This window comes from Coffea eugenioides, chromosome 7, assembly GCF_003713205.1.
Source record: "Coffea eugenioides isolate CCC68of chromosome 7, Ceug_1.0, whole genome shotgun sequence".
In the NCBI taxonomy this organism is placed as follows: domain Eukaryota; kingdom Viridiplantae; phylum Streptophyta; class Magnoliopsida; order Gentianales; family Rubiaceae; genus Coffea; species Coffea eugenioides.
This window is the reverse complement of record NC_040041.1, coordinates 5,541,929-5,569,089: the sequence shown is the minus strand read 5'-3', so window position 1 is coordinate 5,569,089 and position 27,161 is coordinate 5,541,929. Positions and strand designations below refer to the sequence as shown.

At 37.6% G+C, this 27,161-nt stretch overlaps 1 protein-coding gene across 1 annotated transcript; it reads left to right on the top strand.

Annotated features, from left to right (window-relative positions):
* Positions 1-10,097: 10,097 nt before the first annotated feature.
* LOC113776732 lies at positions 10,098-11,918 on the top strand. The gene has a single exon (XM_027321796.1). The coding sequence runs from the start codon at positions 10,098-10,100 to the stop codon at positions 11,916-11,918; it is 1,821 nt and encodes a 606-aa protein (XP_027177597.1).
* Positions 11,919-27,161: the final 15,243 nt, after the last annotated feature.

Below are 27,161 nucleotides of genomic sequence, written 5' to 3'. Positions count from 1 at the left end.
TGTAAAATATGTTCTTATCAAAACACTTGTGAAATTTAGCATTGGTAGATACGAAGATGAGTTATTGTGCGATGTAGTGCCGATGCAAGCTATTCACATTATTTTGGGATGGCCATGGAAATATAATAAGAAGGTTATTTATGAAGGTCATAATAACAAATATTCATTTGTTCACAGATATAAGAAGGTTACTCTTGCTCTACTTACCCCTAAGCAAGTACGAGGGGATCAAGCAATGCTTCAAAAGGGAGTAGGAATTAGATAAAGCTGAAAGTAAACAAAAGATTATGCGAAGTGAACAAAGTGCCGAGCAATATATAAAAAGAAAAGGTAAAAATCAGTTAGCCATAGTGAAAAGCAAAGAGGGGAAATTAAACTTGTTTGCACAAGCCATTTGTGAGGGAGGTTATCCACATTCTAACAAACTAATCTTTGATTTGTTAACACTGTTTCCTTTGTGCAGCTGGAGCGGGGTGCAAACTCATTCATCTTATTTTGCTTAATTGCTAAATCCTTTGGATAGCTCGTGTGTTTTCCAGGAATTTGTAGTTTGAGCGTTAAATCTACTCTCCAACACTTTATACCCACTTATTCTCCTAGAGCTATCTTGCTTGTTGAAGAGCTTAATCATGTCACAAAGGGAATAGTTCCACTTGAATCTTTCTCTACATTTCCCTATCCACTCCATGAAATTCTTTCCGTTCTTGAGCAAAATTCTGGTTCTTTAAAAGCTCAATTTTGTCCTTTGCATGCAGGTATTGAAGCTATCCAAAAGTTTCCAGATTTACCTAGCAAGATCCAACCAGATTTTGTGCACTTTGTATTGCTAGTTGCTGCCGGTTTTGAGAGCTATTTAGCAGCAGATGATCACGATTTTTCAAGCTTGTTCCTAACATGCTAAATCATGCCGCTTTGTGTGTCAAGTTCACATGCATCTTACGGTTACACAAAGGACGTGTGGAATGGCTAGTCATCATAAAGTAACGTCCAATGTTGATGCTATCCAAGCTATCCATGAATTTGGGGACAAATCATTTTCAAGAGGAAGGGAGCGATAAGACCATGAAGATTGTCCAAGCAAATCGGTTTAGTTAGCTAATTAGTCCAAATTGTGTCGTTTATTTGGTATTGTTAAGCAAGGGCTTAATCGTCAATTGCCTTGCTAATTTAGTTTATATAATTTAGCTAGGGTTTGTCCTTAAGTGGCTGAAATTCCTAGTTGCTAGTTTTAGGAAAATAAGTGATTCCAAATCACATTAGGGTTTCTAGACAATTTCAAATAATATTAGGGTTTTGAGTCCATGTAAGGCTACAAATAACCTAGTCTTTTCCAATGTTTTTAATTAATGAGAATTTTACAGAAATTGTGTGAATTTATTCGCTTTCTCTCTCCAAAAAAGCCTTTCTTGAATATTTGAGAGTTTTTGAGAGTATTCAATTGAACTTATCAATCAAGTATCTACCTTGATTGTGCCGTTCCTCTACCTTACAATTTTGGTTCATTAATTCGATTAGTTACGAGTTGAGATAGTATCAATATTGTTCGTGACTTTTAGAGTTAATTAGGGTCAAGTTTTTGCTGCCAAACCATCGGTATTAATCGTGTAAGTCTGAGGCTTGTGAATACGGTTTTTGTCTTCGATCGGATTCGTATCATAAGGGCACCTGTATTTGGCTATAGAGCTAGATTTGGCTCATTCTTGCTTAAGTTGATAGAGTCGTTTGTATTAGTTTAGTTTAGTCATTAGTTTCGATGTACTTGGAAATTTGTATCCTTTCCTTTATGCTTTATTGGTGATCAATTAAAGTTCTCCTTAGCTCAAAATAGATAAATAAATAAATAAATAAAAGGCCATGTGAGAAAGAAGATCATATATCTTTCCATTATTATAATTATGCCCCCATTTATGAACTTTACACTAACAATAAAATGCCAAATAAGTTTGAAAAGTTAAGATAAAAATGTGAGGTGTAAGTGAAATAAATAAATAAAAAGTTGGATCAACACCCAAAAAGATTGTTATTGCAACAGCTGCTTCTGCAACTACAACAACAACATAAATAGCTACAACAGAACACCAAAACATTAGCTACAATAGAGGCAAATTAATCCAGCACCAGCTTTTGTTTAGCATCAGCAAGGAGACAGCCATAGAGAATATACACAAACACATGTATATATGTTTTATGTGTATTGTGACGACCTCATCTCTCCCTAAGGCGAACCAAAGGGGTTAGCAGGCCACCTGCCCAATTCTCGTCAGGACTCGAGCACTAACTTGTTAACAACCTTTTAAAACAAGAGCCATATCTCCAATGACAATATAAAACAATCCTTGGCCAAAACAAGAGTTTATAGATGATACAAACTTCAAAAATACACTACTAGATCCATTTACAATACTCAAGTTTCCAACTTACAAAAAACAAATAAAAAGTTGGTACAACTGTGCTAAAACAAAAGATGCCGACCGAACTCGATCTTTCCTAGTCACTCGCCCAAGCGCTCGCCCTCTGTAAGAAAAACAAAATTAAAAGGGGTGAACTTTTGCCCCATGAGGTTCCAAGAAAACCATGCAAGCAATGATATGAAACTTAAGCCACAAAATCATAATTCACCACAACAAAGAGCAAGTACACTTCAATTAACGTTTCATGTATTCATTTAAAAGGATATGGGGCTCTCATGAGCTTGTTCCAATCGCTTGATCAAGATTCAAGATTCCATTGGCACTTCGTCAATATTTTCCAAAATACTATAGTATTTCACCACTTCATGTCTTTCTCCATCCACCGTACAACTCCTACCAGGCCTACACGTCAAAATCAAGAAAGGGTAATACTCGAATATACCAGTTCAAGTTCAAGAGTTCAAGTACAAGTTCACATTCAAGTCCAAGTGACAAGACCCTGTAGACACCAATTTTTTGAATTAATTTTGTATGTGTGGTTTTAGTGATAATCGGTTGATTTTTGTTTAGACGGTTTTTGCATTTTAGCTCATTTTCGTTTGTCTAGCTTTTTTTAAGGTTTTATTTTATTTTATTTCCCTTTTTAGTTTTTAGTTGTTTTTGTAGTCTTTAATTTATAAGTTTTAGCGTAGATTTATTTTAGAGAGAAAAAAAAGAGAAAAGTGAAAATAAACAAAAAAGGGGGGAAAAGAAATGGGAAAAATGGTTTAATGCATACTGGCCTATTTTGAAAAAAAGTGAAAAGTTTGAAATTTGAAGGAAAAGTTTTTAGTGTAATAGGCATTATTTACTTTTTGATACATTTTAATTGTTTTTCAAAGAGAAAGAAAATATATTATTATTTGTGTTTTTGATGGCATTTTATTGTTATTTCTTTTATTGTTATGTTTATTTAAGTAAAGAAAAGAAAGAAAAGAAAAAAAAAGAAAATGGATGAAAAATGGAAGTTGTAATTTGCTGTTCAATATCAATTTCTGTTATTATAAACTTTGTTATTATCATTTATTTCATTTTTATTGTTATTAATTTCTGTTTAATTAGTAAAAAAAAAAAAAAAAAATGCAGCATGCACGCTGCAATTTTTTGCAGCGTGCAAGGAAGGCCAGGCTTACCCTTTGGAGGGCTGGATGAGAGGGCCTGTCCTTGCCCCTCATCCTCACCTTACAAGCAAGGGTTTAGGGGTTTGGGAGGTAGGATAAATAGAAAGAGAAGACATCAGCCGCAAGAGGAGTTTTTCGGGGGAGAGAACAGCGGAAAAGAAAGAAAACAAAAAAAAACTTGACGGCTGGGGGATGTTTCTGGGCAGCAAGAAAGAAAGGGAAAGAGAGCTGGTTAGAGTAGTGGCTGAAATCTGAGAGAGAGCCGAGAGAGTTTCTTGGGGGAGAGAGAAAGGAACGGCTGAAAATCTGGGGGAGAGGTTTTTCATCAGAGTGAACGGCAAAAGGAAAATACAAGAGAGAAAGGAGAAGAGAGAGGGCTGAAAAATCTGGAGTGAGCAAGAGAGAGGGAGAGATTAAGGGGGGAGCGAGAGAGAGATTCTGGTGGATGGCGTAGGAAAAGAAGAAAGCTACGGAGAGAGGTTTTGAGTGGACAGCTAACAGAAAGCAGGAGAGAAAGAGAGAGCGCTCGAGAGGAGGGAAGAACGACCGATGAAAGCAAAGCTGGTTGACATCTGGTGGAGAATCTGGAAGGCTAAGATCTGAGAAGAAGATACCAAGCAAGAGGAAACTAAGAAAGGAGAGGCGACTTCATCAACGAAAGAGTTCCTGCATCAAGCAATTCTTGGGTTTTTCATTTTTCAGAAGCAACGTGTGAGGTTTCTTCCTTTTTCTGCATCTTCCTTGATTAATGACGTGTTTGAATCTTCGGGAAATGGATGATGTTGTTTGAGTAATGTGACCACAAATGGGCTGAAACCATTACAATGGATTTTGTTTACTGTGGGGGTTCATCAGAGTTTCATTTTCGCATAAGTATACTAGAGTCGGATGAAATTGCTGCAATGAATCCAAAGCCCTCGGCTTTTTGCAGCAGCATGGATGGACCCTGCTTCTTTCTTTCGTTAGTTAAAGTTTTGCTTGTGTTGGTATGTGGTTTGCATCTTTGCTATTAGTTCCTTCCTTGTGTTTCTATTGCATTTTATGCATTCATTCGTGTGAGTTGGGGCTGCACTAGCAATAGAAAATTGCAGCAGAGTACAGGTTACCGCACCTACTCTGCTGTCTGCCTTTGCCGTGACCATTCACCAGGCTTTGGCCTCTTCTTTTTCTTTTGTTGTTAAGTAATCCGGTGTGGAAAGGGGGCATTGGGAAACTGGTTTGAGTTGGCATGTCTGAGTCCTCAAAGCATTTGAAAAATGTTCTAATATTCTGCTGAAAAATGAACCAACGAAGCTGCCAAAGCATTTCTTTTTTTTGTTGCATGAAGTTTGTCCAGATTTTTGCGTCTTTTCCTGCTATGTTTTTGTTTGTTTGGGTGTGAGTTTTTGTGATTTCGTTGATAAGATCATAGGTTTACTATTTGGTTGAAAATCTGGCCGTGTTAGGATGAGAGAATCCTGTTTGATGAACACATGAAAGTACATTTGATCATAACCGAAAGTTGCAGAAATTGCAGCAGGCCTGCACTTTTGTTTGTCAAAGTTTGTTTCTTGGTTGTTTGCAGAAATTTGGTCATTTGTAACTTACAGTTAAAATCAAGAGTCTTGTCCAAATTATGCTAACTAAGCGATTTTGAAACCTTTTATTGGTTTTGAGTTAATGAGTCCGTGAGCTTGTTGCATTTGTTGTGTGAATTTGCGTGAGTAGAGCTGCAATTTGGCAGTAGGAAAATTTCAGAAGTAAAGAAAGCTGTTTCAGCCGTTTGCATGCATGAAAATTTCAAGAAAATTACACTTTGGTCCCTCAAGTCTCTTTTGTTTCACCTAGGCCCATAAGATTGGGAAACTTCTTCAATTTTGTCCTTTTACCATGCTAGTTTTCCTTGGCCTGTTTTTGTTTGATTCATGAATAGATTTTTGGTGAATTTTTAGAATGAAATAAGAAGATTCAAGTGGTTTTGGGAGCTCATAGTTTGATTTTTTTTCGTTTGGGTAAGATCATGACTATTTTTCTCGTTTAATTCTAACGAATCGTTTTTCCATGTCATTTTTGAGAAGTTTAGCGATTACTTTGATAGATTTTACTCTTGAGCCACCATTTTAGTTTAGAACTCTCATTTCCAATTGGCTTTTTGTCCACTCTAATCTCTTGGGTTTCAATGTGCTTTTTATGGAAGAAATTCATCAAAAATGATTTTTCAATCTTTCTTTTCTCTTTCAATTGGATTCAAATTTTATGATTCATGGGGTGTTTAATCGTTTAAATGTTCTCAATGTGTCAATTTCATGTTTTAGGTTGATTATTTGAGATGCCTTGATCCCTTACATTCCATTTCCTGGCAATTAGGTCCTAAAGTGTTTGCATTTCAATTATTGTTCGGCTTTATTATTATTTTGGGGGCCTTTGAAATTCTTAAATGTTTCGATTGAGCTCGAATGGGTGACTAGTGTTGCAATTGTTTCCCTCTTACATGGCAATTGGCTTTGGCACATTTTTATGTGATTTTTGGATAATGTTTAACAAATTTCTAGGATAAAACCATAGAAGCTTGATAATTTGGAAGATTTTATAGTTTTAGCTCCGTTTCATTTTAATTTTGCTTAGTTAATCTTTTTATTTAACTTTAATAGATAATTTTCCATTTTTTTTTCCTTTCGTGATTTTCTTGCATTTGATTGAGGCAGATTACACCTTAGATCATTCGACTTAGCATTCTGTTTTAGATTTTGAGACCTTTCATTTGGGATTGAACTTTGCTTGCATGTGCATGGTCTATTTCATATCTAATTTTTGTTTTCGTGATTAATTACCATTTTTGTGTCCAATGGTTATTTTATGCGTTTATTTGACAATTTAAGTGGTACCTTGACCTTTTTATTATTTTGGAGGGTAAGTTAGTAATTTCACTACGTTAGGGCGTCGCTCCAAGGGAGGTACACTCTATCCCTCATTTTGCACTTCATTTGACCCTATGTGCTCCTACGTGTTATGTGAAATTGCATGCCTACTCCGCTTTCCCTACCTCCTTGCATGCATTTACTGGCTTTTACCTTTATTGAAGATAGGGCTCGGAGAGCCTCTGGTCCATTTTCCCTTCCCCTTTATGCTTTTATGGGGTATGTGTACACCTCTTGGCTTGTAATAGATAGGGCTCGGAGAGCATCTGGTCCACTTCCCCTTCCCCTTGCTTGTTTTTGTTGCTACATGTTTAATTGCTTTATTAGGCTCTTGCATCTAGTCAAGCATGCTAAATGCTATGTGCTATGTGTTTACGAGTATTTTGGCATGTCTACTTGCTTTCATAGCCATGAATGAATGGAATGGATGAATGTACGTTTCCGCTAGTCCAATGCTAGTCGGAATTCATAGAATGGGCTAGTCCAACGCTAGACCCTTAGGGATTTCCCCTCGTTAGCATATCATTTGCTTGTTCACCACATATCATGCATTTTTCTTAAGTTTTATCACTTGGCATGCTCCTCGAACCCCCTTTCCCTTCATTTTAGGATTTTTGCATGTCATGATAGTTGTAGGGTCCATTTGCTTGAGAGTCCCCTTAAATATGGGATATAGACGAGTGTGGCTTTTTCTAAAGCCTTAGCACGCTTATATCCTCTCTATAAAAGGGCAAATTGAGTCACGATTTAGGTCTCCCCGTCCCAATATGCATGAATTCCCTAGGCTCATGCATTCAAAGTCCACTCCATCATTACACTTTCACTTTTCCTCTCATTTGCACACGTACACCTTTTTATCCTTTCACTTGCACATGAACACTTTTCCTCCCATTTTTGCACACGTGCACCCTTGAGTTTCTTCACTTGCACACGAACACTTTTATCATTACTTGCACACATGCACTTCATATTATCATTTCACATATCGTACATTGCCCACTCACGCGCACACTTTCATTTACATATTTATTTTCTTTTATTACTTTTTCAAAATCATGTCCTCACGTTGCACGCATGCATTCCATTCATTTGCGTCCCACTTGCATTATTCGTGACTTCTTCAAAGGATTAATATTGGGCTTCACAATTAATGTGATTGGCACCACTCAACCTTTGAAGGGAAATTTCCCCCAATTCCCCTAGGTCTAGGGTTTGCATTCATGTAGGGCACTCAAATGTAATAAATTCTTTGGTTAAAACAAGAAAATCTTTGATTAAATCAACGCAACTAGCCTTGGCTAGGTCAAAGGGGTGCCTTGGATTCTATCCTTGCCTTCCCCTTTGTCAAACGTGACTCCCGAACCTTTTTCTTTGGTTTACGTAGACTAGGAGTCGTTTTAAAAAGGGTTTATTACTACTTGACTTTAAAACTCATTTTTGGGTGACTTGGTACACCTTAAACCATTACCAAGTGGCGACTCCAAACTTTTCATTTCAAAATCCTTTTTAAAACTATTTTTTGGCCAAATCGTCGCTTTCCAAAGTCCCATGGCCTTTACTTTTACTTTGCACACGTTCACACACCACACTTCACACATCATACATTCGACGATCGAAAAGTGGGGCGCGACAGTTGGCGACTCCACTGGGGACATTCGAGAGTCCGAGCAAATTTGATTTAATCAACCTTTTCCTTCTTTTAACCTTTTCATATATTACATTTGGGTGTTTTAGGGTTGCATTTTTTTTTCCCTTTTAGGATTTTGCATCACTCGCGTCTCAAACCAATCCCTCGACTCATGAATGTATGTTTGGATGTATGTTTACTTATTTATCTCGCGCTTGCATTGCACTTGGGAGGGGGTGTGTCACCTTTAGAGCCTCGCGTGGTTCTCAACCCCTTCCCTCAACATAGGGGAACACTTCATACGTGCATATTTACTTGCTTTATCCCATTTTATTTTGTTTTTCGTGGGTGTTTCCCACACCGCCTTGTAGGATTAGGATCGATCGCCTTGGGTAGGCGGCTGGTGTGCTCTGCGCCCATAGCGCTACCTAAGGGATCACTCGAGCCACCGATCAAAGGCCCTGGGAGTGATGACCCTTCGCCTTTAGGTCTGAAGGCTTGGGAGCCGAAGCTTTATCGAGTCTAGGCATTAGTGAACCAAACCTCATGCATCCATATTTGAATAACCTAGGGTAGAGTCGGCCTCACCTTTTCTTAAGCACATTAGGCACGAGGGAAGGGGTTCTACCCCTTTTACTCGCTTTATTGTATTTCTTTTCTTAATTGCTCCCAATGTGTTATGTGTACTATCAATTGCACTAACCATTTCTTTGTTTCTTGGCTTGCATTCATATGCCTTAGCGATAAGAGGCCCTTTTGGCACTCTTTTAGTGACTTACCCACTAGATAGCTCACACGTCTAAATTTCAGTCTTTGCACTTACCTTTCAGTAAATACATTTCATGTTTAGACCCTTTCCCCCCGTTGCATTATTTTGTCCTCTAGGCCATATTTGTTGCATATTTACATTGCTTTAATAAACTGGCATCACGCATAAACCCTAGAAAGGGAATGCCATTTAGGGGATCCCGTGTTAGGAATAAACCACCCCATGTCTCGGATGTATAATCCAACGAGACCTGCACGTTTACATTTTGTCCATCCGAAGGGGTAGGGCACAAGGTAAGGTAGGATCCGATCATTTTCATAGAGTGATCTTTGGAATATGAGCATCTAATAATCACTTTTTGGCCATTTTATCAAAAATTGGTAAAATTCCCTTGCGTAAAAGGACATTAATTTGAAGAAATTCACAAATAATTCCTCACTATTGAGACGATAAATTGAGGCCAAATCGTGATTTTAGAAGGCTCATAGATTAATTTTTTTTTTTTTTTTAAAAACTACCCAATAGGTAGATAATTCAATCATTTTTGAATAAATCATTAAAATCATCAATTCATTTGACCAATTTACCCTTTTTAAGGTCATTCGGTCAATTTTTGAAAAATCATCAATTCATTTGACCAATCTACCCTTTTAGGGTGATTTGGCCAATTTTTGAATAAATCATTAGCTTCATTTCATTCATTTGATCAATTTACCCTTTTTAGGGTCGTCCGGTCGGGTTTTGAATAATCGTCAAGTCATTTGATCAATTTACCCTTTCTAGGGTCATCCGATCGATTTTTGAATAAATCGTCGATTCATTTGACCAATTTGACCATTTTTTTAGGGTGATTTGGCCGATTTTGAATAAATCATGTACACTTCATTCATTTGGCCAAAATTTTCAAATTATTTTTCACTCAATGAATTGATCAGATCCATCAGGTATTGTATAGTGCATGCTCTGGAGGACTGCATTTTCATTCTAGGCCTACCCTTGGCACAAAAAGGGCTCCCTCAATAGGACATGCATCCGAATTTTTTGGATATTTACTAACTCTTGTCTTTTTCTTTTTTCTTTTTCTTTTTTCTTTATTCTTTTGGAAAAAGCTAAGCGAGGGCTAAAATCTAAAAGCAAGTCATCTCATATTTTCAGGTAATATTTAAATATAGCTACCCGAAAAGCCCCGTTATCACTCGATCACGTAGCCGAGCTTCAAGAGATAGTGTAAACATGAGTACCCATCCAGAGTCATCTGATAGGCCTGCAACCACATCACCGTTTGACTTGGCGAATCTGGGAGCTCAGCTGAGTGAAGTTTTCAGCCGATTTAATGAGCTGAGCGTTGAAATGATGACCCAACGGCGCGTAATCGATCAATTGGTCACTGGAGGGGCTAGCGGTGAGCAGCAACATGAATCCTTACCCCTGGCCCAATCTGAACCAATACTTTTACCTTATGCTCAAATCTCTGTTACTTCACAAGCTATGAATCCACCTGAAGAAGCCTTTACATATCCCACTCATGGCCCACCACCTATTTATGCACCCAACATCCAAATTAACCCTCCTCATGTCCAAATTCCCCAAAATTATCCGCCAATTACTATGAGCATGCCATTCGAATCACAGGGACCTCATTATTATCCCACCGCTGAGCCATTCATCCTCAATACCGCCGCTCAAGGAAAAGTTGAAGTTGGGGAGTCATCTGTACCGATGGACAAGAACTTGCTAAAGAGATTAGATCGATTTGAGGAGTTTATAAGGAAAAGTCAAGGTGTGAGCAAGCAAGGAGGTCTAGACTACAGCGAACTATGCTTGTTTCCGGATATGCAATTGCCGATGGGTTTCAAAGCGCCCAAATTTAGCAAGTACGATGGAAATGGCAATCCCAAAACACACCTTCGGATGTTTGCAAACAAGCTAGGGAAGCCGATAGATGATGAGAATCTACCTGTGCGCCTATTTCCCGAGAGTCTAGAAGGTGACGCGTTGGATTGGTACTCCAATTTGAAGCCTGAGGATATGAAATCTTGGATGGATTTGTCAACCGCTTTTATGAGGCAGTATGAATACAATTGCGAGCTTGCTCCAACGAGGTCCACACTTGAGGGAACCAAAAGGAAGCCATCGGAGGACCACAAGACGTATGCAAAAAGATGGAGAAAATTGGCTGCCAAAATAGAGCCTCCCATGACTGAAAATGAGATTATTCGCACGTTCATCAAAGCTCATGACCCGCCCTATTTTGAGGAAATTTTTCGAATGACTGGGTGTTCCTTTGCAGAGATTGTCAATAAATTGGAAGAATATGACGAGTTTATAAAAGCAGGGAAAATTGTTAATGTTTTAGCTTTGAAGTCACAAGTGGAAGCAATGCAAAGTCAAGATAGCAATAACAAGAAATCCCAGTTCAAAAAGAGAGAAGAGGAAGCTTCGTTTGTCTCGAGCCGAGGCCCTGCTTTCCGACCTAGATTCCAGCAATCTCCCACCTATTCACCTCATTATCCACACCGACCATACCTTCAACCTGCTTATCATACCACTATTAACCATCCTCGACCTCGGCCAAATTACCCAAATATACCCACTACACCATATCATACTTTTCCACCTAACTTTCAAACCAGACCTCGCCCTCCTTATCATCCAAAATCCACTTTACCCGTCAACCCGAACTACAACTATCATCAAGCCACTGGCACCCAAGACCCGGCCCGATATAGAACTTTTACCAATCTAGGTCGGCCCCTTGATCAACTATATGAGCAGCTCGAGGCCGCGGGGAAAATTGGTGCAATACCTCCCAAAGTTTATACTAAAGGAGTTCCCCCCAGTTATGATCCCCAATCTTTTTGTGCCTATCATTCTGGAGCTCCTGGACATTCTACTGCCAATTGTTGGGTTCTTAAACATAAAATCCAAGACATGATTGAGGCCGGAGACATAATTTTGAGAGGGAGAGGAGAACAAGGCCCAGGTGTTAGCAAAAACCCTTTTCCTGCGTACAAAGATACTGCAGAGACTATTATCACTGATGAAGAGTTTTGAGAAATATATCAAGTACACTGTGAGGGAGAATGGAATAATCCAGAAGCCTTTTCGCGCTTGGAAGTTATCTAAAAGTGGATTGCAAGTTACATTCCCTTCTGAAGGGAATTTTGGTAAATCTAGGGGATTGCCATTGATTATGAATTATGGGAGAAATCATTTTGCATTGTTCATGTTGCATTTTCATTTTTGTAAATAGTTTTAACTCCAACGTCCTTTTAATGCAAATTTTTAGGATTAAATAGCGTGTTTTTTGTCCTTATGACGTTTTGTCATTCTTTTGAAAATACACAGTTTCATATATACTGTATTACTTACCCATTCTTTTCAGATGGCCGAGAATAAAATCCTCTGACTCTTTGGATATCACTGTTCCGAAGTTTGATTTCAAAATGAGGGGAATAGCAAAAAGACATCAGTGAATGTTTCAAAGGAACACAAATGGTATAAAGAGAAACTCAAGCTGAAATGGGATAACGATTTCAATAGTCACTTGATAAGAAACATCTGAATGCCATTTGCTATTGTCAGTGCTATCAAAAGAGAATGGCCCAAAGAAATAAAGCATTGAGGTAATTTGTGTCGGTATGAGAAAGAAAAAGAAAGAAGAGAAAAGGAAAAGAAAAGAAAAAGGAGAGGTTTCACCGTGAATGAGCAAGGTTCTTTTACCATCAAGAAGGTGTCGCATGGCAGAGTACTAGTTCTCACGTGAAGTGGAGTGGGCAAATTTTCCCTCAGCCGATCAATTCGGATATGTGTAAGAAATTCTTCATCTGAAAAACGAAAGTTTCCTTTCAAGGGTTAATGCAAAGAACGGAATAAAAGTCAGGCCCTCTTCTTTTCCCTTTGAGACATTTTATCCTTAGTTATCCTTTTTGAGCCTTCAGAATAAAATATTTCGTTTGGCAACCCCTGAGAATCGCAAACCCCACACTGGGGCAAGTTTGAGTTGAAAAAGGAAAGAAAAGACCCAAGAGGTGAAAAGTGCTAAAACAACAGAAAGCAAAAGACAGAAAAGAAAGAACCTCGGTCAAACATAAACTGGGGCAAATTTTCAAAAATTTCAAAGGAATGGCAAAAAGCCAAAGGAAAAATCAATCAAAAAAGAAAAAAAGAGAGCCTCAAATTGAGAATAACTGGGGCGAATTTGGTTTAACCCTAAAAAAGGGGGTTTGCAATAATGCGATCTCAGGTCATTTAAACCACTTTGAAAAATCCGCTTTCAAGCCTTAACTTTTCTAAGCACCTCACCAGACCCCATTACAAAAGCCAAAAAGTCCTGGCTTCCGTTCTTTGACATCACCTCTATTAAGGAAATTTTCTAAGTCACATGGCAAATGAGGTCAGTACGCCTTCACTTATTTTGTAAGGGAAGGGTTGTCGCACTGATGCCATTATTTCTTAAAACACATTTTTTTGAGTTGATAAAGGCTATTGGCAAGATTTGTTCATCAGGTGGAAATTCAAAAAGGGGCGCTTTTGGAAAAAAAGAAAGAAAAAAAGAGGAAAAAAAAGGAAAAAAGAAAAAATGAAAAGAAAGAAAGTGGAAGTAGCCTTAGTGAAAACCTGAAAGGGCGCTAAGGTAGAATTTCATGAGGAAAAGTGAGGTTGGGTTTAGAAAGCTGGTGATTCGGTTCATTTGGGATTCCTCCTCGCATGGCGATTTTTCCTATTGCCGACATTGAACTCCAGGCGGATGATATCTAAAGGGTCAAACGTGGCATTTTTATTCGAAGTCGGAACACTTTGGTTTCTCAAGCATAAATTGTCAAATTCATAGATTCATTGCTTTAAAATAAATTTTCTTTCAAAATAAATGATTGTTTTCATGTTACAGAAGTTTTTATCATGTTGTTGTGTAAATAGAATATTCTTTCATGAGTTTCATACTTTTATTTATCTCTTTGGGTTCATTAGATTTCAATCCCCCTGATTTATTGAAAATCCCTGGATACTAAGGGCCTTATTAGCATGCGAAGTCAATGGAATTTGATTAGATCGCAGAGCAAAGTTGAGATTCGGAATATCAAGGGCAAAACATCAAAGTACTCATGTTTACACATTTCTTGAAGGAGGAATTGATCGGATGGCGGTGGCATTATTTGTTTATTTCTTTTGCAGGTCCATGTTCGTTTCAAATAACGAAACCGGGGCAAATTTGGAGCTATGAGATGTCATTCAAGAATTCAATATGCATGGTTTGAGCTGAAGAAAAGGGACTGAATCAAAATTTTGAGAAAAACAATAATACCCTAAAACAGATCGGAAGATCGGTGATACAATATTTGAAATTGGGGCAAAATTTTTTTAGAAATTTTTCAAAAATAAAGAAAATCAGGAAAAATCAAGAAAAATCAAGCAGAAAAATCAGAGAAAGAAAAAAGAGAGAGAGAGAAAGAAGAAGAAGAAAAATCAATTAATCAAATCAAGCTTATCACGGCAGGACCGGGTTTAATCCCGCTGACCGCTTTTATCAAATTGGGACCGGGTTTCATCCCGCCAATCTCGGCAGGACCGGGTATAATCCCGCTGACCGCTTTTTATCAAATTGGGACCGGGTTTCATCCCGCCAATCTCGGCAGGACCGGGTATAATCCCGCTGACCGCTTTTTATCAAATTGGGACCGGGTTTCATCCCGCCAATCTCGGCAGGACCGGGTATAATCCCGCTGACCGCTTTTTATCAAATTGGGACCGGGTTTCATCCCGCCAATCTCGGCAGGACCGGGTATAATCCCGCTGACCGCTTTTTATCAAATCGGGACCGGGTTTCATCCCGCCAATCTCGGCAGGACCGGGTATAATCCCGCTGACCGCTTTTTATCAAATTGGGACCGGGTTTCATCCCGCCAACCTCGGCAGGATCGGGTATTATCCCGCTGGTCGATCATCATGGCAGGTTCGGGTTTAATCCCACTGACAAATTCATTACTAGGGCAAATCTGTGGATACGTTTTCAAATAAAGTCTTATACAGTTTTCTTCATACAATCCCATTTGAATTTCCTATCTCTAGTCAATCCCAATTTTATATTTCTGTCCGGGTCTATCCCGTGGGTCTATCCCAAATTTTACATTTTTGTCCGGGTCTATCCCGTGGGTCTATCCCAATTTCAAAATTCCTGTTCGGGTCAGTCCCGATTTCAAAATTCCTGTTCGGGTCAGTCCCGTTTTAAATTCCTGTTCGGATCAGTCCCGTTTTCAATTCTGGTTCGGGTCAGTCCTGTTTTATTTTTCATGTTCGGGTCAGTCCCGTATTAAAATTCCTGTTTGTTGGAATCTTTTGCAGCCGAATAACACAGGTAAGTATTTGGTGTCTACTTCTTTGTCTCAAGTTTTTTCAAAACTCAGACAAAGAGGGGCAAACTGTAGACACCAATTTTTTGAATTAATTTTGTATGTGTGGTTTTAGTGATAATCGGTTGATTTTTGTTTAGACGGTTTTTGCATTTTAGCTCATTTTCGTTTGTCTAGCTTTTTTTAAGGTTTTATTTTATTTTATTTCCCTTTTTAGTTTTTAGTTGTTTTTGTAGTCTTTAATTTATAAGTTTTAGCGTAGATTTATTTTAGAGAGAAAAAAAAGAGAAAAGTGAAAATAAACAAAAAAGGGGGGAAAAGAAATGGGAAAAATGGTTTAATGCATACTGGCCTATTTTGAAAAAAAGTGAAAAGTTTGAAATTTGAAGGAAAAGTTTTTAGTGTAATAGGCATTATTTACTTTTTGATACATTTTAATTGTTTTTCAAAGAGAAAGAAAATATATTATTATTTGTGTTTTTGATGGCATTTTATTGTTATTTCTTTTATTGTTATGTTTATTTAAGTAAAGAAAAGAAAGAAAAGAAAAAAAAAGAAAATGGATGAAAAATGGAAGTTGTAATTTGCTGTTCAATATCAATTTCTGTTATTATAAACTTTGTTATTATCATTTATTTCATTTTTATTGTTATTAATTTCTGTTTAATTAGTAAAAAAAAAAAAAAAAAAAAAAAAAAAATGCAGCATGCACGCTGCAATTTTTTGCAGCGTGCAAGGAAGGCCAGGCTTACCCTTTGGAGGGCTGGATGAGAGGGCCTGTCCTTGCCCCTCATCCTCACCTTACAAGCAAGGGTTTAGGGGTTTGGGAGGTAGGATAAATAGAAAGAGAAGACATCAGCCGCAAGAGGAGTTTTTCGGGGGAGAGAACAGCGGAAAAGAAAGAAAACAAAAAAAAACTTGACGGCTGGGGGATGTTTCTGGGCAGCAAGAAAGAAAGGGAAAGAGAGCTGGTTAGAGTAGTGGCTGAAATCTGAGAGAGAGCCGAGAGAGTTTCTTGGGGGAGAGAGAAAGGAACGGCTGAAAATCTGGGGGAGAGGTTTTTCATCAGAGTGAACGGCAAAAGGAAAATACAAGAGAGAAAGGAGAAGAGAGAGGGCTGAAAAATCTGGAGTGAGCAAGAGAGAGGGAGAGATTAAGGGGGGAGCGAGAGAGAGATTCTGGTGGATGGCGTAGGAAAAGAAGAAAGCTACGGAGAGAGGTTTTGAGTGGACAGCTAACAGAAAGCAGGAGAGAAAGAGAGAGCGCTCGAGAGGAGGGAAGAACGACCGATGAAAGCAAAGCTGGTTGACATCTGGTGGAGAATCTGGAAGGCTAAGATCTGAGAAGAAGATACCAAGCAAGAGGAAACTAAGAAAGGAGAGGCGACTTCATCAACGAAAGAGTTCCTGCATCAAGCAATTCTTGGGTTTTTCATTTTTCAGAAGCAACGTGTGAGGTTTCTTCCTTTTTCTGCATCTTCCTTGATTAATGACGTGTTTGAATCTTCGGGAAATGGATGATGTTGTTTGAGTAATGTGACCACAAATGGGCTGAAACCATTACAATGGATTTTGTTTACTGTGGGGGTTCATCAGAGTTTCATTTTCGCATAAGTATACTAGAGTCGGATGAAATTGCTGCAATGAATCCAAAGCCCTCGGCTTTTTGCAGCAGCATGGATGGACCCTGCTTCTTTCTTTCGTTAGTTAAAGTTTTGCTTGTGTTGGTATGTGGTTTGCATCTTTGCTATTAGTTCCTTCCTTGTGTTTCTATTGCATTTTATGCATTCATTCGTGTGAGTTGGGGCTGCACTAGCAATAGAAAATTGCAGCAGAGTACAGGTTACCGCACCTACTCTGCTGTCTGCCTTTGCCGTGACCATTCACCAGGCTTTGGCCTCTTCTTTTTCTTTTGTTGTTAAGTAATCCGGTGTGGAAAGGGGGCATTGGGAAACTGGTTTGAGTTGGCATGTCTGAGTCCTCAAAGCATTTGAAAAATGTTCTAATATTCTGCTGAAAAATGAACCAACGAAGCTGCCAAAGCATTTCTTTTTTTTGTTGCATGAAGTTTGTCCAGATTTTTGCGTCTTTTCCTGCTATGTTTTTGTTTGTTTGGGTGTGAGTTTTTGTGATTTCGTTGATAAGATCATAGGTTTACTATTTGGTTGAAAATCTGGCCGTGTTAGGATGAGAGAATCCTGTTTGATGAACACATGAAAGTACATTTGATCATAACCGAAAGTTGCAGAAATTGCAGCAGGCCTGCACTTTTGTTTGTCAAAGTTTGTTTCTTGGTTGTTTGCAGAAATTTGGTCATTTGTAACTTACAGTTAAAATCAAGAGTCTTGTCCAAATTATGCTAACTAAGCGATTTTGAAACCTTTTATTGGTTTTGAGTTAATGAGTCCGTGAGCTTGTTGCATTTGTTGTGTGAATTTGCGTGAGTAGAGCTGCAATTTGGCAGTAGGAAAATTTCAGAAGTAAAGAAAGCTGTTTCAGCCGTTTGCATGCATGAAAATTTCAAGAAAATTACACTTTGGTCCCTCAAGTCTCTTTTGTTTCACCTAGGCCCATAAGATTGGGAAACTTCTTCAATTTTGTCCTTTTACCATGCTAGTTTTCCTTGGCCTGTTTTTGTTTGATTCATGAATAGATTTTTGGTGAATTTTTAGAATGAAATAAGAAGATTCAAGTGGTTTTGGGAGCTCATAGTTTGATTTTTTTTCGTTTGGGTAAGATCATGACTATTTTTCTCGTTTAATTCTAACGAATCGTTTTTCCATGTCATTTTTGAGAAGTTTAGCGATTACTTTGATAGATTTTACTCTTGAGCCACCATTTTAGTTTAGAACTCTCATTTCCAATTGGCTTTTTGTCCACTCTAATCTCTTGGGTTTCAATGTGCTTTTTATGGAAGAAATTCATCAAAAATGATTTTTCAATCTTTCTTTTCTCTTTCAATTGGATTCAAATTTTATGATTCATGGGGTGTTTAATCGTTTAAATGTTCTCAATGTGTCAATTTCATGTTTTAGGTTGATTATTTGAGATGCCTTGATCCCTTACATTCCATTTCCTGGCAATTAGGTCCTAAAGTGTTTGCATTTCAATTATTGTTCGGCTTTATTATTATTTTGGGGGCCTTTGAAATTCTTAAATGTTTCGATTGAGCTCGAATGGGTGACTAGTGTTGCAATTGTTTCCCTCTTACATGGCAATTGGCTTTGGCACATTTTTATGTGATTTTTGGATAATGTTTAACAAATTTCTAGGATAAAACCATAGAAGCTTGATAATTTGGAAGATTTTATAGTTTTAGCTCCGTTTCATTTTAATTTTGCTTAGTTAATCTTTTTATTTAACTTTAATAGATAATTTTCCATTTTTTTTTCCTTTCGTGATTTTCTTGCATTTGATTGAGGCAGATTACACCTTAGATCATTCGACTTAGCATTCTGTTTTAGATTTTGAGACCTTTCATTTGGGATTGAACTTTGCTTGCATGTGCATGGTCTATTTCATATCTAATTTTTGTTTTCGTGATTAATTACCATTTTTGTGTCCAATGGTTATTTTATGCGTTTATTTGACAATTTAAGTGGTACCTTGACCTTTTTATTATTTTGGAGGGTAAGTTAGTAATTTCACTACGTTAGGGCGTCGCTCCAAGGGAGGTACACTCTATCCCTCATTTTGCACTTCATTTGACCCTATGTGCTCCTACGTGTTATGTGAAATTGCATGCCTACTCCGCTTTCCCTACCTCCTTGCATGCATTTACTGGCTTTTACCTTTATTGAAGATAGGGCTCGGAGAGCCTCTGGTCCATTTTCCCTTCCCCTTTATGCTTTTATGGGGTATGTGTACACCTCTTGGCTTGTAATAGATAGGGCTCGGAGAGCATCTGGTCCACTTCCCCTTCCCCTTGCTTGTTTTTGTTGCTACATGTTTAATTGCTTTATTAGGCTCTTGCATCTAGTCAAGCATGCTAAATGCTATGTGCTATGTGTTTACGAGTATTTTGGCATGTCTACTTGCTTTCATAGCCATGAATGAATGGAATGGATGAATGTACGTTTCCGCTAGTCCAATGCTAGTCGGAATTCATAGAATGGGCTAGTCCAACGCTAGACCCTTAGGGATTTCCCCTCGTTAGCATATCATTTGCTTGTTCACCACATATCATGCATTTTTCTTAAGTTTTATCACTTGGCATGCTCCTCGAACCCCCTTTCCCTTCATTTTAGGATTTTTGCATGTCATGATAGTTGTAGGGTCCATTTGCTTGAGAGTCCCCTTAAATATGGGATATAGACGAGTGTGGCTTTTTCTAAAGCCTTAGCACGCTTATATCCTCTCTATAAAAGGGCAAATTGAGTCACGATTTAGGTCTCCCCGTCCCAATATGCATGAATTCCCTAGGCTCATGCATTCAAAGTCCACTCCATCATTACACTTTCACTTTTCCTCTCATTTGCACACGTACACCTTTTTATCCTTTCACTTGCACATGAACACTTTTCCTCCCATTTTTGCACACGTGCACCCTTGAGTTTCTTCACTTGCACACGAACACTTTTATCATTACTTGCACACATGCACTTCATATTATCATTTCACATATCGTACATTGCCCACTCACGCGCACACTTTCATTTACATATTTATTTTCTTTTATTACTTTTTCAAAATCATGTCCTCACGTTGCACGCATGCATTCCATTCATTTGCGTCCCACTTGCATTATTCGTGACTTCTTCAAAGGATTAATATTGGGCTTCACAATTAATGTGATTGGCACCACTCAACCTTTGAAGGGAAATTTCCCCCAATTCCCCTAGGTCTAGGGTTTGCATTCATGTAGGGCACTCAAATGTAATAAATTCTTTGGTTAAAACAAGAAAATCTTTGATTAAATCAACGCAACTAGCCTTGGCTAGGTCAAAGGGGTGCCTTGGATTCTATCCTTGCCTTCCCCTTTGTCAAACGTGACTCCCGAACCTTTTTCTTTGGTTTACGTAGACTAGGAGTCGTTTTAAAAAGGGTTTATTACTACTTGACTTTAAAACTCATTTTTGGGTGACTTGGTACACCTTAAACCATTACCAAGTGGCGACTCCAAACTTTTCATTTCAAAATCCTTTTTAAAACTATTTTTTGGCCAAATCGTCGCTTTCCAAAGTCCCATGGCCTTTACTTTTACTTTGCACACGTTCACACACCACACTTCACACATCATACATTCGACGATCGAAAAGTGGGGCGCGACAGACCCCTAGTTCATTGATCATATCGACCAAACCCTTGCCACCTCGACTCGACCAACTAGCCAATGGGGGTTGGGGCCCCAAGCATGCAAGAGAGTCGACGGGATAACCATCCTAAATGACCAACAATTCAAGTACAAGTAAAGTAATTCATCTCATATCAATATCAAGAAGTTAACCACGAAGGATCAAGTATGATAAAGTACATTCTCGTCCCAAATGTCATCAATTCAAGAGCAAGTACTTCAATCAAGCAAGCACATCATTCAAGCAAGGAGACATTTCATGTAAACATTTTCATACACTTAGAACACTCGCCACGACAACAAGCTCAAGTGTTCGCTTCATGTACACTTCCAGCCTCACTTTCACGTCCTAAAATAAAATATATAAAATGCCATGAGATCCACTACTCCAAGTCGCAATATTCAAAGGAAAATCACCTCCTAATTGACTAGGTATCTGAGCCCTCAAATCACATGATTTTAGTGCAATTCAAGAGGAATTATCCTTGTTTACGCTAGGTTAGTAGTTAAGTAAATGGTAGTGCCAAACTCCTTTCATTTTCGTTCACCAAATGAAGTTCAAAACTGCCCAAATCCATTTGGTTTATAGGCTGGAAAAGTGAGGTTTTTCAACTCTTATAACCGATCATTTTGCTCTCAAATCCCTCATTTATACTAGGTTCAAATACATTCAGGTGTCTAGGCCTTAACAAGAAAATTTTTACCACAAAAACCTAGTGTAAACCTAGTGAAATTCTCTCCCTCTCATTCGGCCAGCTTGAACAAATTCCAGCCATGCTTTTGGTCCAAAAATGTGAAGTTTAAGCCAACTAAAATACATGATTTTGGTCTAATTTTAGTACACATTTGTAGGTAAAAGTAGTATAAATTATTTTGAGCAAAATCAAGCTTAAAATCATGATAAAATTTTGAAATCGGGGCTGCAACTTCAGCCCTTCCATTCGGCCAGCAAATAGAAAATTTTCCCAATTTTTTTCAACTAATTGTCCCAAATCTAGCCCAAATCATCTAGTAATTTCATAGGGTTTCATCACCAACAAAACAATAGACATATATGTAGCCAAAATTACAACAAGATAGCCACCATAATCATACCATAATCAAACCCTAGAACTCAAGTATGAAGTATAAGCATCATCAACTTGAAAAACTACCAAGATTCACCACCAAATCATGTTTTTATCCAACAATCAACCTTATTTTCAACATAAGACAAAGAAAGAAGGTTAATCTAGCATTTTACCTCTTTTGCTTTCCAACCAAGATGAACTTCCAACCACCCAATCTTCTTCTCTCCAAGCTTAAGCCAAGATGGATGAAAACTCCAAGTTATCTCCTTCATTTTCCCTCAAAATCCAAGAAAATTTGGAGCTAGTTTGGTTGAAGTTTTTCCCTCTCTTCTTCTCTCTTGCTCTAGGCCCTCTCTCTCTCACTTTCCTTTGTATTTGTTTATTATTTTTTTAAGGCGAGAAAGGCAAGATAAAGTGGTAAGAAATCTTTGGTCAAAAGTCAAAAAAAGAAGCTTAACTCTTAGGGTGACACATGTTACCTTCTAGCAATTTCTTATTGCACTAACCTTCTTTTTTTTCAAAAGTTCCTTTCACATCCCACTAAAAGGAAAAATCTCATTTTAGCCCACTTACTAACTTTCATATGTAAAATTTAACAAAAGTATTAAAACAAAATCATTATCAAATCAATAACTAAATGAATAGATAACTAAATGAATAAAATGCAATGTGGTTAAACTAGGTAAATTAACAAAATTTCAAGGTTCTCATATCCTCTCCCTCTTAAAAGAATTTCATCCTCGAAATTCTCATCTTGCTTTGCGAATAGATCAAGTATTTCTTTTGCATTTCTTCTTCTACTTCTCAAGTTGCTTCTTCCAGTCCATGATTTTTCCAAAGAACTTTGACCGAAGAAATTTTCTTGCTTCTTAGCTTTTTCACCTTTCGATGTAGAAGTTGCACTGGTCGTTCCTCGTAAGTTAGGGCCTCATCGATTTCAATATCTTCTGACTGGAGCACATGAGTTGGATCTAGATGATACTTCCTTAACAACGAGACATGGAAAACATCATGAATTCTAGATAAACTCATGGGTAACCCCAACCGATAAGCAACTTTCCCTACTCGTTAGAGAATTTTAAAGGGTCCCACATATCTCGGTTGCAACTTCTTGTCCTTTCCGGCCATGATATTTCTTAGTGGGGTGATCTTAAGAAACACTCTATCCCTAACTTCAAAATCCAAATCTTTCCTCCGATTATCTGCATAACTTTTCTATCTACTTTGGGCCGTTTGAATTCTTTGTCATATTAGCTTCACCTTCTCATAAGCTTCCTTGACCCATGGTACCATTGAAGAATCTAAAACTTTCCTTTCTCCTAATTCATCCCAATAAATCGGTGATCGACATTTCCTTCCAGAGAGAGCTTCATACGGAGCCATTTGAATGGATGAATGATAGCTATTATTATATGAAAACTCAACCAAGGTTAAGTACTAACCCCAACTTCCACCAAAATCCATAATACACTCCCTTAGCATATTTTCAAGGGTTTGAATGGTCCTCTCGGATTGCCCATCTGTCTGGGAATGATAAGTCATACTAAAACTTAGTTTGGTCCCTAGAGTTTCTTGCAAGTTTTGCCAGAATCGAGATACAAATCGAGGATCTCTGTCGGAGAATATAACCATCGGCACCCTATGTAACTTTACAATTTCATCTAAATATAGTGTAGCAAGTTTCTCCAAGAAATACTTCATATTAACAGGTAAGAAATGAGTTGACTTAGTCAAACAATCCACAATTACCCAAATTGCATCATGCCCCATCTATGTACATGGTAACCCTGATACAAAGTCCATAGTGACATGTTCCCACTTCCACTCTGGTATCTCTAAGGGTTGTAACAATCCGAATGGTTTCCGGTGTTCAGCTTTTACTTTCTGACAGGTGAGACAAGTTTGGATAAATTAAGCGATTTCTCTTTTCATGTTGTCCCACCAATACAGCCCCCTTAGCTCTTGATACATTTTACTACTTTTGGGACATACGGTATATTTAGAGCGGTGAGTCTCCTCCAAAATTTTCTTTTTAACTCTTTATCTTTTGGTATTACTAGCCGGTCTCAGAACTTTAGAATCCTACTCGGGTCCAATTTTAAAATCTAGTAACTCTCCATTTTGTACTTTTTTCATCCACTTTTGTACCATAGGTTCTTTTGCTTGCTGTGACAGCCCTACCTTCCCTTAGGACATACCCCAAAGGTTAGCAGACTGCCTGCCAAACTCTCGTCAGAACTACTAAATCAAAATTCACAGTTACCATACTAAAATGCACAATTTAACTTTGATTAATCAATCCATACTATATACAATAGAGTCTAACAATTCAACTTAAAGTACAAGCTAGAGTATCCAAACTTATACAAATACATGTGAGGTTTACTAATACAGAGGAGGTTAAACAAAAATAAACTATAACTAACTCAACTCTTTTCCAAAATTCACACTCCCAAATTTTCGCCCTCTATAAGGAAAACAAAGGTAACAAGATGAGGTTTCACCCAATGAGGAACCAAATGTAAGGACCCGAATTTTTATTTTACATACTTTTATTTTGTATTACTGACTTATTTAATTATTTATTTATTTGTTTACTCCGAATAATTTATTTCATCCATTTTAAATTCATTTGCATGGAACAATGTCTCATTTACATTCTTAAAATGTTTCGTTAGCAAATTTAATAGTGAATGCACGCTTATCAAGGCAAATTTGATTCGAAGTACATTAATCTTGAAGAATTAAGAATGATCAATAATAGACTAAAAAAATTTAATGGAGGGTTAGTGAGTGGGTTAAATTAAGCTCAATTAGGAGCACTAATTGCTCACTAATCGATTGTTGACATTTAGAGCCAAGAACACCTTTATGTCATTTTTCTTGTCACTCAATCAAATCACCAACTACCACCCACAACCCTTCTCTTCTTCTCCTCACCTTGGCCGACTCCCCCCCTCCCCATTTCTCCACAAAAATTTCAGCTAGTTTGTCTACCATTTTGCTCCAAGAAAACTCTCCAAATTTGCTTCTATCTTTGGTTCTTCGTACAAGCTTGGAAGGTGGCTTGAACAAGGTAGAAACTTTGGTGATTCAAGAGCTTATACTAGTGGCTGTTCTTCATTCTTGGAAGCAATGGTAATCCTCCAAGTTATCATATTTTTCTTCTCAACTATTAGTAGTTAGTTAGTTGTAGTTAGTTAGTTGTTGGGTTGTTGATGGGTTCACAAGAACCTTAACATTAGGTAGAGAACTTGAGGTGGCTGTATAGGTAGAGGCCTTGAGGATTTTGTATGTTTACTTGCTTGTTTGATGCTTATTTTGAGAAGATATGGCTTAGTTTTAGTTGGAAAGTTGGAAAAGAAAACTAGAAGATGAAGGATGCTTGCTGTCCGAATTTTGACTGGATGAAACCCTCATGTTAATTTTGAATTTGTTGTTGATTTGGTGCTATAATGTTTGTTATATGATGGTATTTATGTGTGTTAAATATCTCCCAAAAAGCTTTACAATTGGTTGAGTTAAAATAGGTTTGAAGTGAGGAAGAAATTTGGAAACGTTTCTAACCAGGAGACCCGACCAGTGCTCACGTTTTGGGTCCTAAGTTTTTTTTTTGGGAGTTGAAATTGAGTGTGGTTTGTGGCATCCAAAACTAGGCTCTGAGAGCTTTCCTTCGATAGAAAATGCACATCCAAATTCGCTTCCTATGAGCCGTAGTGAACCGGCAAAAATGACTGAATTTCTTCACTATTTTCATCCGAGAAACAGACCTAGCTGTAGTTTGTTGCTCAATTTCACCTAACTTCCAAAATGAATTTTAAGACAGTTCCTTCTAGTGATTTGTATCATTTTGAATCTAGTTTTCAATGCCACAAATCTCACAAAATTTATGACCAGATTTTGAAACTCTGTCAAGTCTCCAAAACTGGAAATTTCGTGCGACAGGTTCTAAAATTCAGTTTTCTTGAAACCATTGTATCTTGATGTAGAAAGGTCCGAATTAGGTTCTGTTTATTGAATTTGAATCTAGATTTGGAATTCTATTAGTGTTATAAATTTCAAGGGTTGATTCCATTTCTATGAATCTTTCCGAATTTCCAAACTTTACTGAAATTGCAAGCCTGTTTTGCTCTGTCCTGTCTGGAATAGTGAATTTGAGCTAAAATTTGAATGACCTTGAATTAGAGTCTAAGAAAAGTGTCTTTAGAGAGTTTTAGTGCATTAAGTCTAGTTTCCAACGGTATAAAATTTTTAATTTTTGGACTTACGAAACTCGAGATATGATTTTTTCAAATAGTATCACACCAAGCCGGAAATTTTCTGGTTTCGACCAAATTACACTTTTGAACACTTTCAACCTCCCTTTTGAGATTGTAGTCCATTTTAAGTTTAATTTCATGGTTGGACACAAGGTCACTTTTGAACTTTAAACCTTCATTTTGAATCTTGGTTTCCAAAGGATTAAACCTCTCTTGATGTATTTTCTTGATTGTTAACTTTCTTCGTTAATGGCACCCCTATCCTTATGCCCTTGATTTTCATGAGTTTGAGCTACAAAAATGGAGCGTTTTAACTAAAGTAAATCTTGGAGAATTTTCACTAGTTTTCTACGCAAAACTTGAAACCTTTAGCTTTGATATTTACTATGAAAATGAGTGGAGTTTTGATGAATTCTAACTCATTTAGTTTAGAAAATGTGAATGTTCCTTATATTCTTAAAACTTAGGCTTAGGACTAGAAGTTTTGAGAAATAAAAATCATTTTTCCTTTTTCTCGATTTTCGCGCAGAAATTATGTATGATACTTTCTTTTAAAATTGATATTACTTACCACGACTTCAATCAAAAACGACCTTCAAGTTCTCTTTGAATATTATTTCAATGATTTAACGAGAAAAGCTCTTTTAACTCGACTGGACTTGTGACCTTGAGAGTGGATAGCAAGAAAATATTTTTCTTTATAATCTTGATCGAATATCTAGGTAATCGTGATTGTGCATGTCTCAAGTGGTCACGAAAATACCGAAGAGCTCATCTGACTCTCGCTTTGCTCTTGTTTTGCCTTGACTTTTGGTGAGTGTCAAGTGCATATTCATTGTTACTATGATTGAGTTGAGATTTGTATATGTGTTATATGATACGTGAATTTGTCGAGACGAGTGTGTACTTTATCACCCTCATCCTCTTTCTCTCTCTATTTCTCTCTCCTAATTACATTATACTTGTTTGATGAATATATATGACTTGCACTTGTACGTAAACATGCTTTAAGTCGTGAACCCTGAGCGGCTAGAAATATCATGCCCTATTCTGGTAGGAGGTACCGCTCATCTCGACTCAGTACTATGATTGACTCTAAGTCGATTGGAGCGTTGTCTCATCGACTCTTATACTTGTGGAGACTCTCCAACCATTGGCTAACCTTGTAACTCGAGCTGGCAAGGGCTTGATCGAGAAACTTGGTGAACCTTGGAAAATATTATAGCTTGATCATTTGAGATCTCGCTTGGCATACTCGAATAGTATCGCCACTTCATACATGTTTGGTTCCGGTTCCGAGTGGGCGTTATGTTGGATGGAGAAAGT

Excerpts from the sequence above, each read along its gene's own strand:
- LOC113776732 (XM_027321796.1), top strand. The coding sequence starts at position 10,098 with ATGAGTACCCATCCAGAGTCATCTGATAGGCCTGCAACCACATCACCG.